The sequence below is a fragment of the Phycodurus eques genome, chromosome 6 (genome assembly GCF_024500275.1).
Source record: "Phycodurus eques isolate BA_2022a chromosome 6, UOR_Pequ_1.1, whole genome shotgun sequence".
In the NCBI taxonomy this organism is placed as follows: Eukaryota; Metazoa; Chordata; class Actinopteri; order Syngnathiformes; family Syngnathidae; genus Phycodurus; species Phycodurus eques.
In genome coordinates this window covers 17,326,837-17,340,924 of record NC_084530.1, presented here as the reverse complement: position 1 = coordinate 17,340,924, position 14,088 = coordinate 17,326,837, and the positions used below count along the sequence as shown (strand labels likewise).

At 43.4% G+C, this 14,088-nt stretch overlaps 1 protein-coding gene across 2 annotated transcripts; it reads right to left on the bottom strand.

Moving 5' to 3' along the window:
* Nucleotides 1-927: 927 nt before the first annotated feature.
* socs7 (suppressor of cytokine signaling 7) lies at nucleotides 928-13,693 on the bottom strand. 2 transcript variants are annotated; one of them, XM_061680677.1, is made up of 9 exons: nucleotides 12,043-13,693; nucleotides 11,081-11,160; nucleotides 10,810-10,917; nucleotides 9,312-9,457; nucleotides 8,382-8,550; nucleotides 7,346-7,474; nucleotides 6,003-6,138; nucleotides 4,683-4,809; nucleotides 928-2,343 (listed from the first exon to the last, which is right to left on the bottom strand). In XM_061680677.1, the coding sequence occupies exons 1-8, from the start codon at nucleotides 13,344-13,346 to the stop codon at nucleotides 4,707-4,709; spliced, it is 2,175 nt and encodes a 724-aa protein (XP_061536661.1). In that variant the 5' UTR covers nucleotides 13,347-13,693; the 3' UTR covers nucleotides 928-2,343; nucleotides 4,683-4,706. The 2 variants fall into 2 exon arrangements, with proteins under 2 accessions (XP_061536661.1, XP_061536662.1); XM_061680678.1 differs by having other exon boundaries at nucleotides 11,081-11,157.
* Between the last annotated feature and the right edge of the window lie 395 nt (nucleotides 13,694-14,088).

Genomic DNA, 14,088 nt, shown 5'->3' with positions numbered 1-14,088 from the left:
TAGTATCTACAAACATACTGCCTTTACACTTAGTAGCTACAAACATACTGCCTTTACCAAAAAAACAAAAAAATCTTGCTTTTGATTGACAACATTGTCAGATAAATTTATTGAACAATGTTTATTATTATTACTGACGTGATAAAGTCGCAATCTTAAGAGATTAAAATTAAATTTTAAAACGTTGTAATATTACAAGATTAAAGGCGTTTTGGTTATATTTGTAAAAGGCAAGTTTGGCGCAAAAACAACACCGCTCATCACCAAAACAACACCATACCTACAGGTGGCAGCATCATGAACAGGAGCTGTTTTTCTTTAACTGAACTGGGGGCTTGGTGGATGGAATTATGACACGTTCCAAAGAACAATCATCATTAGCGCAAAATCTTCAGGCTTCTGCTAGAATGCAAAAAAATGTCAAGAAAAGTATATTAGAACAGCTGAACTTCGTTTGGGGTTCAGAGGCACTTTAAATGGTGTGTATTAATTCCCCCTTTAAATGTGATTGGTTAATTCTCAACAGCCACATCCCCAGTCATAAGAGGGTGTGCACACTTATACAACCACAATTTTTCAGTTGTTTATTTTACTTCCCCTCACTAAAAGATTACTTTGAATAGATATTTAGAGGTTATGGGTCACATTAATGGTGGAAAGACATCTTATCTCGGTCCCATTTTTAGAATACCACAGAAACCTGGCATTTGAACAGGGGTGAACAGAGTTTTGATATCTACTTAATCCCTGATCTGGTACTACAACCCCAAACGGGATAGAAAATGGACAGAAAACTCTGCTGAGGACATTTGGAGTTGAGAGGAAATAAAAAAAAAACAAAAAAAAAACAGACGTCACAAGTTTTCATTTTTTGCTTTAAAGTTGATTTAAAAAAGTGTCCATCTCGTGAGAAACAGAACGAGGAAACACAATTCAACACGTGAATGACTTAGGTCACACAAACACACACACACTGTGTTCTAAGGTTAGTCAACCACTGACATGTATACACTTAGCAGCCACTTCATTAAATCCACAATCTACTGTAGATAATTAGATCAACCAGATGATCATCAAACTTTGGCGCAATGCTGCTTCCAATCGAAATCGCCGACTTCCTGATCAAAATTGGGTCCTTGAGACGTTTTAGCGTGTCCTTTTTTGATAGTAATGTACAGCAAATGTCTTGTAAATTGGTGAAACTGATGTCAGGGGCTGATTTTTTCGAATTTGCGTGACTGGCCAAATTGACCCTAAAATGTACACTTCAAAGCAAAATAACTGACTTCCTGATCAATTCTGGGCATGGGTGCTTGAGACTTTTTGGTGTGTCCTCTTTTGATAGACATGTACACCAAATGTCTTGTAAATTGGTGAAACAGGTGTCAGGGCCTGATTTTTCGCATTCCCATGAATGGCCAAATTGACCTGGAAATGGCTGCGTCAAACCAAAATACTGTCACTGACTTCCTGATCACTTCTGGCCATGTCCTTGAGAGTTTTTGGTTTGTCCTGTTATGATAGACATATCCACCAAATTTTATGTAGTTCAGTAAAACTGGAGATGGGAACTGATTTATTTATTTATTTATTTGCGTGAATGGCCAAATTGGCCATTCAAGTCACCCAAATTGGGTGACTTCCTGTTAAGCTTCAGGCATGGGTCCTTAGACTTTTTGATGCATCCTGTTACAGACGTATACACCCAGTTTCATGTCGATCAGTGAAACTAGTGGGAGGGGCTAATTTCTTTCATTCGTGTGAATGGCCAAATTGACTCTAAAATGGCTGTTTCAAACCAAAATGGGTACGGGTCCTTGAGACTTTTTAGTGCATCCTGTTATGATAGACATGTCCACTCAATTTCATGTTGATGGGTGAACCTGGTGGCAGGGGCTTTTTTCCCCCTAACTTTCCAGGGGTGCTGCTGTATGAGTTTTGAAGGTCTCCTTACATTGAGAAGACAACATAAAGCATAGAATAAAAGTTTGTGTATTATAAATGGTGTTTGTGTGTGTGTGTGTGTGTGTGTGTGTGTGTGGGCGGGGGGGGGGGGTCTGCCCTGAGAGCATCACTGGACAGAAAGAGTGTAAGAGAAAGAGAAGTCTGGAGAGAAAAAGGAGGAGTTGTCCAAACAAACAAACAACAAACAAACCAAAAAAGCACTTTTGAGTCCAGCTGTTGTTTGATCTCCAAGCAGAACTTTGAGGAACAACACCAGCACCGGCAAAATTCTCCTCCGTGCTGATTGACAGTCCACACAGGAAGAACAAGAGGAGCTGGAGCAGCAACAGGTCCTCCTTCCAGCGACCGTTCATTCCACTCAGGCCTCCACGAAGCAGCCTGCAATAAGAACAACAATTATCATTATCATCATCATTATCATCATATAAGGATGTTCGTTCTTCTAATTAAAGCATCAGGTAACTGTTAAATGTGAATATTACAAGATGCCATTTTTAAATGTTTATTTTATTTAACTTTTTTATTTATTTTTTATCTACAAATATTAAACATGTAAAAAAAATCCAAATATAATTTTATATTACATTTACGAAGTTATTCTATTTATATTATTGAATATATCACATTTTTTAAAATAAAATATTTTTAAATAAAGTTATGTGATAAAAAAATAATTATTTCGAAGTTAAACCTGACAAGCTATTACGCACTCTAAATGCAAAACCAATTAAAAAAAAAGTCCAAAATAAAGTCAAACAATAAAAGAAACAAATGTTTATTTAAAAATATAGAAACAAATTTAAAAGGTAGAAAATGACAAGATATCACTCAATTTATTCAATTAAAATTTATGTTCAATTATATTTGGTGGGTGACTGGTTAGCGCATCGGCCTCACAATTCTGAGGACCCGGGTTCAAATCCGACCTCGCCTGTGTGGAGTTTGCATGTTCTCCCTCTGCCTGCGTGGGTTTTCTCCGGTTTCCTCCCACATTCCAAAAACATGCATGGTAGGTTCATTAAAGACTCTAAATTACCCATTGGTGTGAATGCGAGTGCGAATGGTTGTTTGTTTCTATGTGCCCTGTGATTGGCTGGCGACCAGTTCAGGGTGTACCCCGCCTCTTGCCCAAAGATAGCTGGAATAGGCTCCAGCACACCACCGACCCTAGTGAGGATAAGCGGTACGGAAAATGGATGGATGGATGTTTCCATGTATTTAAAAAAAAATACAAAAATGGCACACTTTTTGAAAAAAACAAATAAATGTAAAACATTTACAGTCAATCGTTACAAGATATTACACTACTTTCAATTAAAAAATATTTTCCAAACGTTAAATGTTAAAAGCTCTTGCACAATTTATTCAATTAACATTTCATTTACATTTAATTAAAGTAATACAGGGCGGCACGGTGGACGACTGGTTAGAGCGTCAGCCTCACAGTTCTGAGGACCGGGGTTCAATCCCCGGCCCCGCCTGTGTGGAGTTTGCATGTTCTCCCCGGTTTCCTCCCACATCCCAAAAACATGCATGAATTGGGGAATCTAAATTGTCCGTAGGTGTGGATGTGAGTGTGAATGGTTGTTTGTTTGTATGTGCCCTGCGATTGGCTGGCGACCAGTTCAGGGTGTACCCTGCCTCCTGCCCGATGATAGCTGGGATAGGCTCCAGCACGCCCGCGACCCTAGTGAGGAGAAGCGGCTCAGAAAATGGATGGATGGATAAAGTAATACATTTTTCAATTTCTATCATATTAAAATACTAAAACGGCACACTTGAAAAATTTTATTCATAAAATTAAAACTGAAAGTTAATAGTTTTATTTCAACATTTTCTACATTTAATTGAAATAATTTAAAAATAATGTTTATTTAAAATTAAATACATTTCTTGATTGTAGTTAAATGTTACAATATATCACACATTTGTTTTAATACAAGAAATTACAAAAATGTAAAAAAAAAAAAAAAAAAGAAGAAGATGAATGTTACAGTATTACACTTATTTTAATTTTTCATTTTCATTTAAAAAGTAAACTTCAAAAACGTTGAACGTTATAAGATACTGCATGTTTTATTTATTTTTTAAATACAGAAAATGTAAAAAACAAACTATTTTTTATTTACATTTAAACTTATAATGTAGAATGTTACAGGCTATGACACGAATGCTAATAACTATTGAGTTCGGCTAAAAAGTGCGAACAATCTGGTACATGCACAACCTACTTCCGCAATTTGCCAAACGGGTCTAAGCAACTTCCTCCCGGTTCGGGTGAATGGCGAAGGGGGCCTTGAAAGAGCAACTTTAGAAACTTTAAATGTAAAGTGTCTTTTTTTTTTTAAACACAAGGTGTCACCACAGAACCACCAAAGATGAGAATAGCCGATGTTTAGGCATTGTTCGTGTTATCATATTTGTATAAGCAAACGATATACATGTATTTTACTTTTGTCCGAAGACACCAGCCATAAAAAAAACAACAACATTTTAGCAAGTTCGGCTTCAACCATTATGTCATCAAACTGTAGTCATGCTCGTAAGCGTGGCATACACTGGACATCAGCTATCCAGTTTTCCGGATTTGACGTTCTGCATATAGCGGGTTTTGGAGGAATTAAATGCTTGCTTTCACATATGTGATGTTGAAGATGTTTTAAAAAAAAAAAAAAAAATTATAACGTAATGAAGAAGTGATTGATTTAAATACATACATGTTGTTGTTTTTGTTGTTTGTGCTACGTGTGCACCTCCAGCGTCGCCCGGATGCTTTTGATTGACAGGTACATCTCTTCCTCGGGGTCGTAGTAATAAAACTTACTTAGGTACGACACCAGTGACCTGCGCTCACACACACACATGAAACTCATTTGAAACACTAAGCCTGGCTTTAAACCCTAATTTGAAACCTTAACCCTAAATCTCAACATGAAACGCCAACCCAGCATTGAAAGCCTAATTGGAAACCCAACCTTTTTCAAAACGCAACCCCTAATTTCACTCCCTTAACCCGTCCTGAAACCCTGACTTGAAACGTTAACACTTTTTTGAAACCCAAACCATGGCTTCAACCCTAATTTGAAAACCTTAACTGCAGCTTTAAACACTGTCTTGAAACGCTTGCTTGAAATCCTAATTTCAAACCCTAACCCTTTTTCAAATGTCAAACTCTAATCCTGTCTTGAAACCTTAATTTAAAATCCTAGCCTTAATTTAAAACCCTAAATTGTATCCCTAACCCTATCTTAAAGCCCTAATTTTAAACCCTAACACGAGTTTGACACCCTAATTTGAAACCATAACCCCACATTTTAACCCTGGCTTCAAACCTTAATTTCAAACCTTAACCCTGTCTTGAAACCCTAACTTGAAACCAAAACGCTTCTTTGAAACACAAACTTCGCTTCAAACCATAATTTGCAACCTTAACCCTATCTATAAAAGCCTGGCTTCAAACCATAAACCTGCCTCAAAACCCTAACCCTTGTTTGAAACCCTAATTTCAAACCCTAACTTCCTTCAGAATTAAAACCCTAATTTCAAAACCTAACCCTCTCTTGAAACCCTAACGTGTATCCCTAACAGTACCTTAAAACACTACCCAAATTGGAAACCCTAATTTGAAACCTATCGTAGATTGAAACCCTGGCTTGAAACCCTAATTTCACACCGTGATACTTCTTTGAAACCCTGGCTTTAAGATCTAAGTTGAAACCAGAACCCAGGTATAAAACCCTAATTTAAAACATTAACCCTCGCTTTAAACCCTACCTAGAAACCATAAGCTTAACCATAAATCTTAAAACCATAACCCTATCTTGAAACCCGAATTTCAGACCCTGACCCTATCTTCAAACACTAATTTCAAACCCTAACCCAGTCTTGAAACCTCAATGTGAAACCCTAAACCCTCATTTCAGACCCCTAATCCAGGTTTTGAAGCATGATTTGAAACCATAACATGAAACCCTAATTTGAAACCCTAACCGTGGCTTCAAAGGCTACTCCAGGTTTGAAAGTGGGGGTGAGCCGACCTGGGCAGTGGAAGTTGTTGGATGTGATCGATGCGCACGATTTGGCGTATGCAGAATCTGCAGAGGTGCTGCAGAGACTTAACGTTGCTGAAGCGAGACACGGGATACAGAAGCTGTACCGGCGTCGGAGGAAGTCCTGCACAACACGCACAAATAAAAAAAAACATTACAAAGAACACTCGCGCGGAGATACCTTCCACTGCCGCACACAACACGTGGAAAAACACGTTTTAGTAGTTTTACCCCTCCCACGTGCTTGAAAATAAAGGCAGTCTATTCCAGAATAAAAGCCTTTATATTACAAGAATAAAGTTGCATTTTTTTTAATTCACTTTTTAAAACTTGACTTTCTTCGAGGGTTTTCAATCAATTAAAATATTTAAGCACAATTAATCGCAAATCAATCACACACTTTGTATCTGTTTTAAATGTACAGTAAAATTATATCTTTCAACTTTTGAATACTTGTATTAACATATGAGTGGACAAAGATGCTAACTATATGCAAATATAGTTCTTATTTCAATATTTCATATACAAGCACAACAAAAAACAAGATGGGTACATACTGCAAAACTGACTTTACTGTACAGTTACTGTAAAACTAAACACACAACAAAAAAGCGACACACATTGTATGATTGTCCATTTAAATACAACACATACTTAAGTTACCATCTTAATGCGAACATACAATGTAAAACCCTATTGATGGGGTAACAAAAATTTGCATCGAAGTTGTGGGAGTCATTTAAATTTTTAAAATATAGTCATATTTTAAAAGGTATTCTTCTTCCCCAGTTAAACTTTGACTTCAACATTACGACTTTAACTTGGAAAATGTGATTTTATTCTTGTACGTTTACGATGCTTTACCCCAACAAATTGTCTTACAACTTGATTCTTTCTTGAGAAAATACAACTGTATTCTGATATTTCGTTTTTTTTCTCCAAAGATGTGTTATTGTAACATGAGGATTTTTTTTCTAGAAAACAGACCGACAGGTATACTGTTCACTGAGGCGTTATTGTCAATCCCACTGGAGTACTGTTATATTGTCAGTGTACAAGTTGTTGCTGCACCGTTTGTTTTCAATCCATTGCTTCAAGGGTTAAAGCACAGCAACATAGATGCTAAGTAGCATTAGCATCGTGCTAGCAGACTGAAAGGCTAAGTTGTGGTTGTTCAAAATATACGCGGTGTAATTGTCTGTGTTTTATGTTGAATTTGACTGAAAACTTCAGTGGCATTAAACACTTCTTTTTTTTCAGGTCACTCATATCTCTAAGGACCACTGGAATACTTTTCTTGCTTTGGCCATATATATACAGTAGAAGAGTACCTGGTACTCTGGAGCGCAGGAAGTAGAGAAACTTTCCGTTCTTGGAGTGCATGATGGCGCGCTCGATGAACTCCACCACAGAGTGGCAGCGGTCCTCAAACTTGGGGTGACACCACAAGCTGAACGTGCCTAAAAACGCAAACTTCATGTTACCACTTTGTGAGAACTTTGCACTTCAGAAATGTTCAATGAAAAGAGATTTCTGAATGAAAGGTTTTATTATTATTAATACTTCATGTTGCCGGCACGGTGGGCGACTGGCTAGCACATCTGGCTCACAGTTCTGGGGACTGGGGTTCAAATCCCGGCCCCGCATGTGTGGAGTTTGCATGTTCTCCCCGTTCCTGCGTGGATTTTCTCCGGGTACTCCGGTTTCCTCCCACATCCCCAAAACATGCGTGGGAGGTTGATTGAAGATTCTAAATTGCCCGTAGGTGTGAATGTGTGCATGAATGGTTGTTTGTTTCTATTTGTGCCCGGGGATTGGCTGGCGACCGGTTCAGGGTGTATCCCGCCTCCCGCCCGGAGATAGCTGGGATAGGCTCCAGCAGCCCGCGACCCTAGTGAGGATAAGCGGTAAAGAAAATGGATGGCTGGAATACTTCATGTTAGCACTCCATGTTAGCACTTTTTTAGAATTTCATGTCAGAATTGTTGAAGAAATATATAATATAACTTTTTTATTTTTTTATTTTTAGAACTTTGGTATGTTCAAACTTGAACTACAACTTGATATGAGCACTTTCACCCTAGCATTTCATTTTAGCATTTCTTGTTAAAACTCCACGCTCGAACACCATGTTTGAACTTAATGTTCGAACGTTACAGTACAAGTGCGGGTTAGAAGCGCATGTTACCTCTTAATGTTAAGCATTTCACATGACAATTGTATTTTACAACTTGACGTTAACACTTCATGTTAGCACTTTACGTTAAAGCTTCATGCTAGAACGTCATCTTAAAACTCCTCGTTGTAATGTTAAAACTCCATGTTATGACTTGATGTTAGCACTTGTCTGTCTGTGTATTGTCTCACCGCGGTAGTGCTCCATGCGAGTATGGTGCGTGACGCCCTGCGAGCGGAAGCTGAGGCTGAGGATGTATCTCGGGTCAGAGCTGTCTCGGACCAGGAAAGATCCGTCGGGTTTGCCCTTGAGCTTCATCTCTGCGTCCTCCCAGTTCATCGGACCCCAGTACCAGCCACACTGTGGACCACGAAAGCATGTTACAAAACAGTATACACGATACACGAGACATATTGATGTACCGCATAGAATTGTACATGTTTTTGTTTTTATTATATTGCATTATAATACTAGCGTACATGACAGCATACACTAGTATATATTACTGTATCTATCTTTATGTACTGTATGTACATACCAGGGTGTCGGTGCAGATCAAACAAGACTCAGAGACAAACAAGACAAGAATGCAAGATTTTAACATAAAAAGTGTGTCAACAAGAAACCATGTTTTCATAGAAATACAAAAAAGGATTAAATAATTAGACAGATACAGTAGTAGGGTAATAACATTGATAATCATGAAAAAGGAAAGGAATTAATATCAGACTATCAAGCCCTGTAATAGTTAATTAATTTTGCAGTTTTTTTCCTAAAACTGGATGATTCAAGTGTATTCATTTATTTTTATTCAATTGTTTTATACTCATCTGATTAAATAATTGATCATTTGTTGATTAGTCAAATAAAAAACACATATTTAACAATGTTTAATTGATCTGAATAAATAATTAGTTAATTATTGAAATTTTATTGTAAATAATAAAATATAAAATGAGAATGAATTATTTTATTAGTGAAAGAAACTACTTTACAAACCATCCATCCATCCATTTTCTGAGCCGCTTCTCCTCAAACCAGACAATTTGAATTTCAAATTAATTTTCATACTGCAGCATGAGTGTCGCAAAGTGACGGGAAGATAACGTGAGGGTTCGCACCTTCTCCAGCTCTCTCAGGCTGGCGGTGAAGTTGCTGGCTTCCGACCGTCGGAGGGCGCAGAGCATGGGCGGCGGGGCCCGCCTGGAGGAAGGCGGCGCGTCGGCCTGTGATGGGTTGGAATGAGGAAGCACCCGCAGGAAAGCGTCTAAACCATAACACACAATACAACACCAAAGGCTTTAGCGTCCACCTGTGGCTTTCAGAGTGTCCCCAACCGGGTTCAACCAGCGTGGGCGCGTTGGGCCCGCACATCCCTCACGGATGGGTGAGGCCAAGTCCGTCCTCGTCCTGCCCTGCCCCGTAACGTCTCATTCTTCCCTGCCCTGCCCTATTTACTACTTGTTGCAGCACTTCTTCACATGGTGTAGCACTGCCTGGATCACTACCCATTTCTTGTATGGCCTCATCCTGCCCTGTCCTGTCCCGCCTCGTCCTGTCCTATTCGCTACTTGTTACATCCCCCCTTAACATGGTGTAGCAGTGCTTGGCTCACAATCCTGGTCCTGTCCCATTCCGTCCTGTCCTATTTGCTACTTGTTTCATCCCTTCCTCACGGGGCATAACAATAGGTGCTTTCCCAGTCCACCACATAGAAATACAACTCATCTGTAATGTTATTATTATTATTATTATTTGTATTATTATTATTATTGTTATACTGTATACTGATGTTATGCTGTTTTTGCTTTTAACAGTATGTCTTTTCCCCATCTCTAACCTGCCTTTATTCCATCTTACCGTTGAGGCTGAGGCTGTGATGCATGGTGGCGTGCGAGGGAGGAGCGGGTGGGGGGAGTGGCAGGGGGAGGGACTGCAAGGACGCGCCCATCACGCTCAACAGGAAGCCGCCCGACTGGGGACCCGAGATGTCGTCTGAACCCGGGACACGGACGGCAAGGAAGGAGGGACGGAGCAAGGAAATGTGGAAGGGAGGTAAGCAGGATAAAGGAAGGAAGGAGGAAAGTGAGGAAAGAAGGAAGTGAGCGAAAAGGGAAAAGAGGGAGGAGTTGATTCCAGATAGTAAAAGTAGTAAAAAGTAGATTTTAATGACCATAGTTTGAGAGATATAAAATATTGCATGTCAATATGGAAACACGTCTGAAAGTATCAATGTATTATAATATACAGTATAAATGTATTTATGGATACTACAAATGCTCTGATTGGATGACAAGGCCTCCAGTGTTTTGCTAATTTAAGATTTCATTTTATCGTGGTTTTAAAACGTGGGAAACGGGTGACGAAAGCAGATACAGACAGGAAGTAGAGACAGACAGACGGGAAGTATAGACAAAAAGGAAACAGACTGACAGGAAGCAGAGACAGATAGGAAGTAGAGAGAAACAAGAAGCAAAGACAGACAGATAGGAAGTATAGACAAACAGAGACAGAACACAAGCAGAGGCAGACCGGAAATAGAGACAGACAAGTGGTAGAAAGACAGAAAGAAAAAAACGACAGAGCGAAGAACAGAAAGTAGGGACCAAGAGGGAATACCCAAAAGGCTGAGACTTCGTCGCGGTGGAGGCGGCGGCGTGGGCGGGTGAGGCGTGTGGGCGGTCCCTCGCCGAGAGATGTCCACATCCACCAGAGACACCGTCTCACCTGTGCACACAGTGGACAAGACCATGGAATGGAGGGAGACATGATCAGACGGACAGACAGACAGACAGCTGGTGATAGTGTCAATACAGCTTTGGGCATGTACGTTGTATGTACGAGTATGTGCAATAGTGCGGACGGGATGTAACTATTGAAGTGGTCTTACCTGTGAAGGCAGCGAGGGAGGTGGGGGAGAAGGCACTGTGGGCGCGGCTCAGCCTGCTGGCCTCGTGCTCCAGGCTGCTGCTGAACGACAACAATCGCAGTGACGGCAAAATACACAAAATCATCATCATCATCATCAGGTTTTTTTCTTTTGTTCATCCATCCATTTTCCGTACCGCTTATCCTCACGAGGGTCGCGGGCGCGCTGCAGCCCATCCCAGCTATTTTCGGGCGACAGGCGGGCTACACCCTCAACTGGTCGCCAGTCAATCGCCGGGCACATATAAACAAACAACCATTTGTAGCTACGGGCAATTTAGAGTCTTCAATTAATCGAGCATGCATGTTTTAGGGATTGTGGAAGGAAACTGCAATACCCAGATAAAACCCACGCAGGCACGGGGAGAACATGCAGACGAGGCCGGATTTGAACCCGGGTCCTCAGAACAGTGAGGCAGATGTGCTAACCAGTTGGTCACCGTGCCGCCTTCTTTTGTTCAAACAAACAAAAATTTCCGGTGAAGAGAAATTCTCTTACCTTGCTGACAGTTCCGGCTTTCACTTCAGCCTTCGCCAGCGCTGCCACTGCTTCTTGGTGTAACTTGCTCAGGTCGGGTAACTTTATTTCGAAGGTTTCCTCAGCTGTTTTTAGACTCGTCACTCCAGGAAGCAGTGACAGCTCTGACCGAGGCTGAAGTGGCAGCCCAAATTGCCAGCAAGAGAGCACATGCAAAGCGAATTTCTCCTCACTGAAAAACGAAAAAAACGGAACTAAAAAGACAAGATGATGATTACAGGCGTGGCACCTTTTATGTTATTTTTCCCAGACGTGTTTTACTTCTGCTTTTTACAGACTTTGTACTTCATTATCAGACTTTTTTTTTAAAACAGTGTTAGTGCTTCTTTTTCAGGGTTTTGCAATGGAAAAGGGGTGAGAACGATTGACACAGTGGTTTCGCTCACCTGTCTGAGTCCAGCGCAGGTCCAGACGCGCTCATGTGCGCGTCCGCCTGCCCCCCGACGGGGGTCCTGCGGTCCTGGTCCAGCAGGTGCGAGGAGCCGCTGCAGCTCTTGGTGCGAAGCAACCTGCTCAAGCGGAACCTCAGCGAACCCTTCTTGGGCTTGGCGGTCACCCTCACCGTCTTGGCCGCCGCGCCTGGGGTCCGCGGGGCACTGGCGCACCTCTCCGGTCTCCTGCGGGGGGTGGACGCCTGGCTGCCAGTCCAAGGGGAGGCCTGTAAAAGCGGGTCGGTCACTCGGGATCGCCCGCCGCTGCTGACCTCCTCCTCCGTCACTTCCGCCCGAAAGGAACTCATTTCGAGTTCTGGTTTCGTGCCGACTAAAAAGTGTCGGTGCCGCTCTCGGTCGTCCGGACTCTGGTCCTGCAGGCCCAGCCCAGCCACGTCGTCGCTGCCGAGCCCTTCCAGAACCAGCAGAGCGTCGCTGGTGACGGCCGGGTCGTCGCCGTCCTCCTCGCCCGGCGCGTGTGCTCCCTGACACGCGCAATGCGGGAGCTCGCCCGCTTTGAGGAGCATCTTTGGTACCGCGCCCACCCCCAGCTCCCCGAACCTCCGGGCGAGCTCCAACACGGCCCCCTCTCGGTCCCGGCCGGTGCACGTCCACGTGGGGTCGATGACGGCCAGCGGGGTGGAGCCTACCGACAGCGAGGGCCACTTGGGCGGGCCGGCCAGGAGTCGGTGTCCGTGGCACACTTCCGCAGATCCTTGCTGCTCTGTTGACCCAGGGACCGGAGGACGCGCACCCCAGGTCCCGTCCAGTTGTTCCAGATGCTGCTGGACCTCTTCCGGGGTCCCATTGTTGTTACTGAGGGTCGGCTCGGAGCAACCTGCCCCCGGGTTGTGCAGGTCCAAGCCCAGAGAAGTCCTCCGCTCGTTCAGTTCTAAGATCCCGTCCCCGTTCCGCACGAGGTCCGAGAAGACCAGCAGCTGAGGCCGCAGACCGGGGCCGAACTCGCATCCCGGTGCCTGCGCGGGGCTCAGCGGCCTGGGAGGAGCACACGGCACGTCAGGTGCAGCCGGGCCACGACCGCGGCCGCCGCTCGCCGGGGCTTTGTTCCGCTCGAGGCCCGCGTCTCGGCTGAGCTCCAAGGCCGCTTTGTGAGCCAGCGCCTCCCGGCCCAGCCCAGCCACCGCGACCCCCCCCGGCGGCGCGGCGCCGCTCTCCGCATCCGGACGGTCCTCCTCGGCGGCGGAGACTAGGCGCATGAGCACGAAGTCAGGCGATATTTCCTGCGCGTCGTTCGCCATTGTGGCTCTGGATGCAGGCGCGCACACGATCAGCAGGCGTTGCGCGCGTCACATAGCGACGGCGAAAGCAGCGCAAGCCGAATATGAGGCAGCTGAAGCGGGGCCACGACTCCCTCCCGTCGAGGCGCAGCAGACAAAAAGCCGAAAAGAGACGACGAGACGTCGGCCGCCGCGTTCATCCTCTGCGGCGGCGCGCTTGGCCCGCAACGGCGTGCAGGCGGAGGCCGGCCTCATACGTCGATTGTCCCCGGTCAGTGAGCGCAGCTCGGCGCAGGCAGCCAGGCAGGCAGGCGGTCAGGATGGCTCCCCCCACCACAGCGACGCGACCACCAGCACCTTGTTATCCATCCAGGTCCCACCCGCTCAGCATCACGACGATGAACACATGACCTTGACTTTTATTTCCTACGATAATATTCAGGCACAAATCAAGATTTTTGTGCCTGTCTCTCAGAGTAAGTTATTTAAAAAGTCATTTTACATTTTTTTTAAAAAGGCTTCCTTAGACATGAAATAATAATATTAATAGTAAAAACCTTACAAATAATAAAAATACATTATGAAACACGTTTTTGCTCATCTGTGGAGTCATTTTAAAATAACTCAAAAAGAGGACAATAAAAGTCCTCAAACAAAGCAAGAGCTCGTGAGTGCAATTCAGATTTTGTACGACAGGTGGGAGCAAAGCTACGGAGAGAAACTACATGTCAGTGAGAACGCCACTGACAACTTCCGGTGGGAC

Coding starts and splice junctions, on each gene's coding strand:
- socs7 (XM_061680677.1), bottom strand. CDS start 13,346: ATGGCGAACGACGCGCAGGAAATATCGCCTGACTTCGTGCTCATGCGC. Junction 10,918..11,080: donor CTCCCTCGCTGCCTTCACAG/GTAAGACCACTT, acceptor CTGTGTGCACAG/GTGAGACGGTGTCTCTGGTG. Junction 8,551..9,311: donor GCCTGAGAGAGCTGGAGAAG/GTGCGAACCCTC, acceptor CGTGGTCCACAG/TGTGGCTGGTACTGGGGTCC.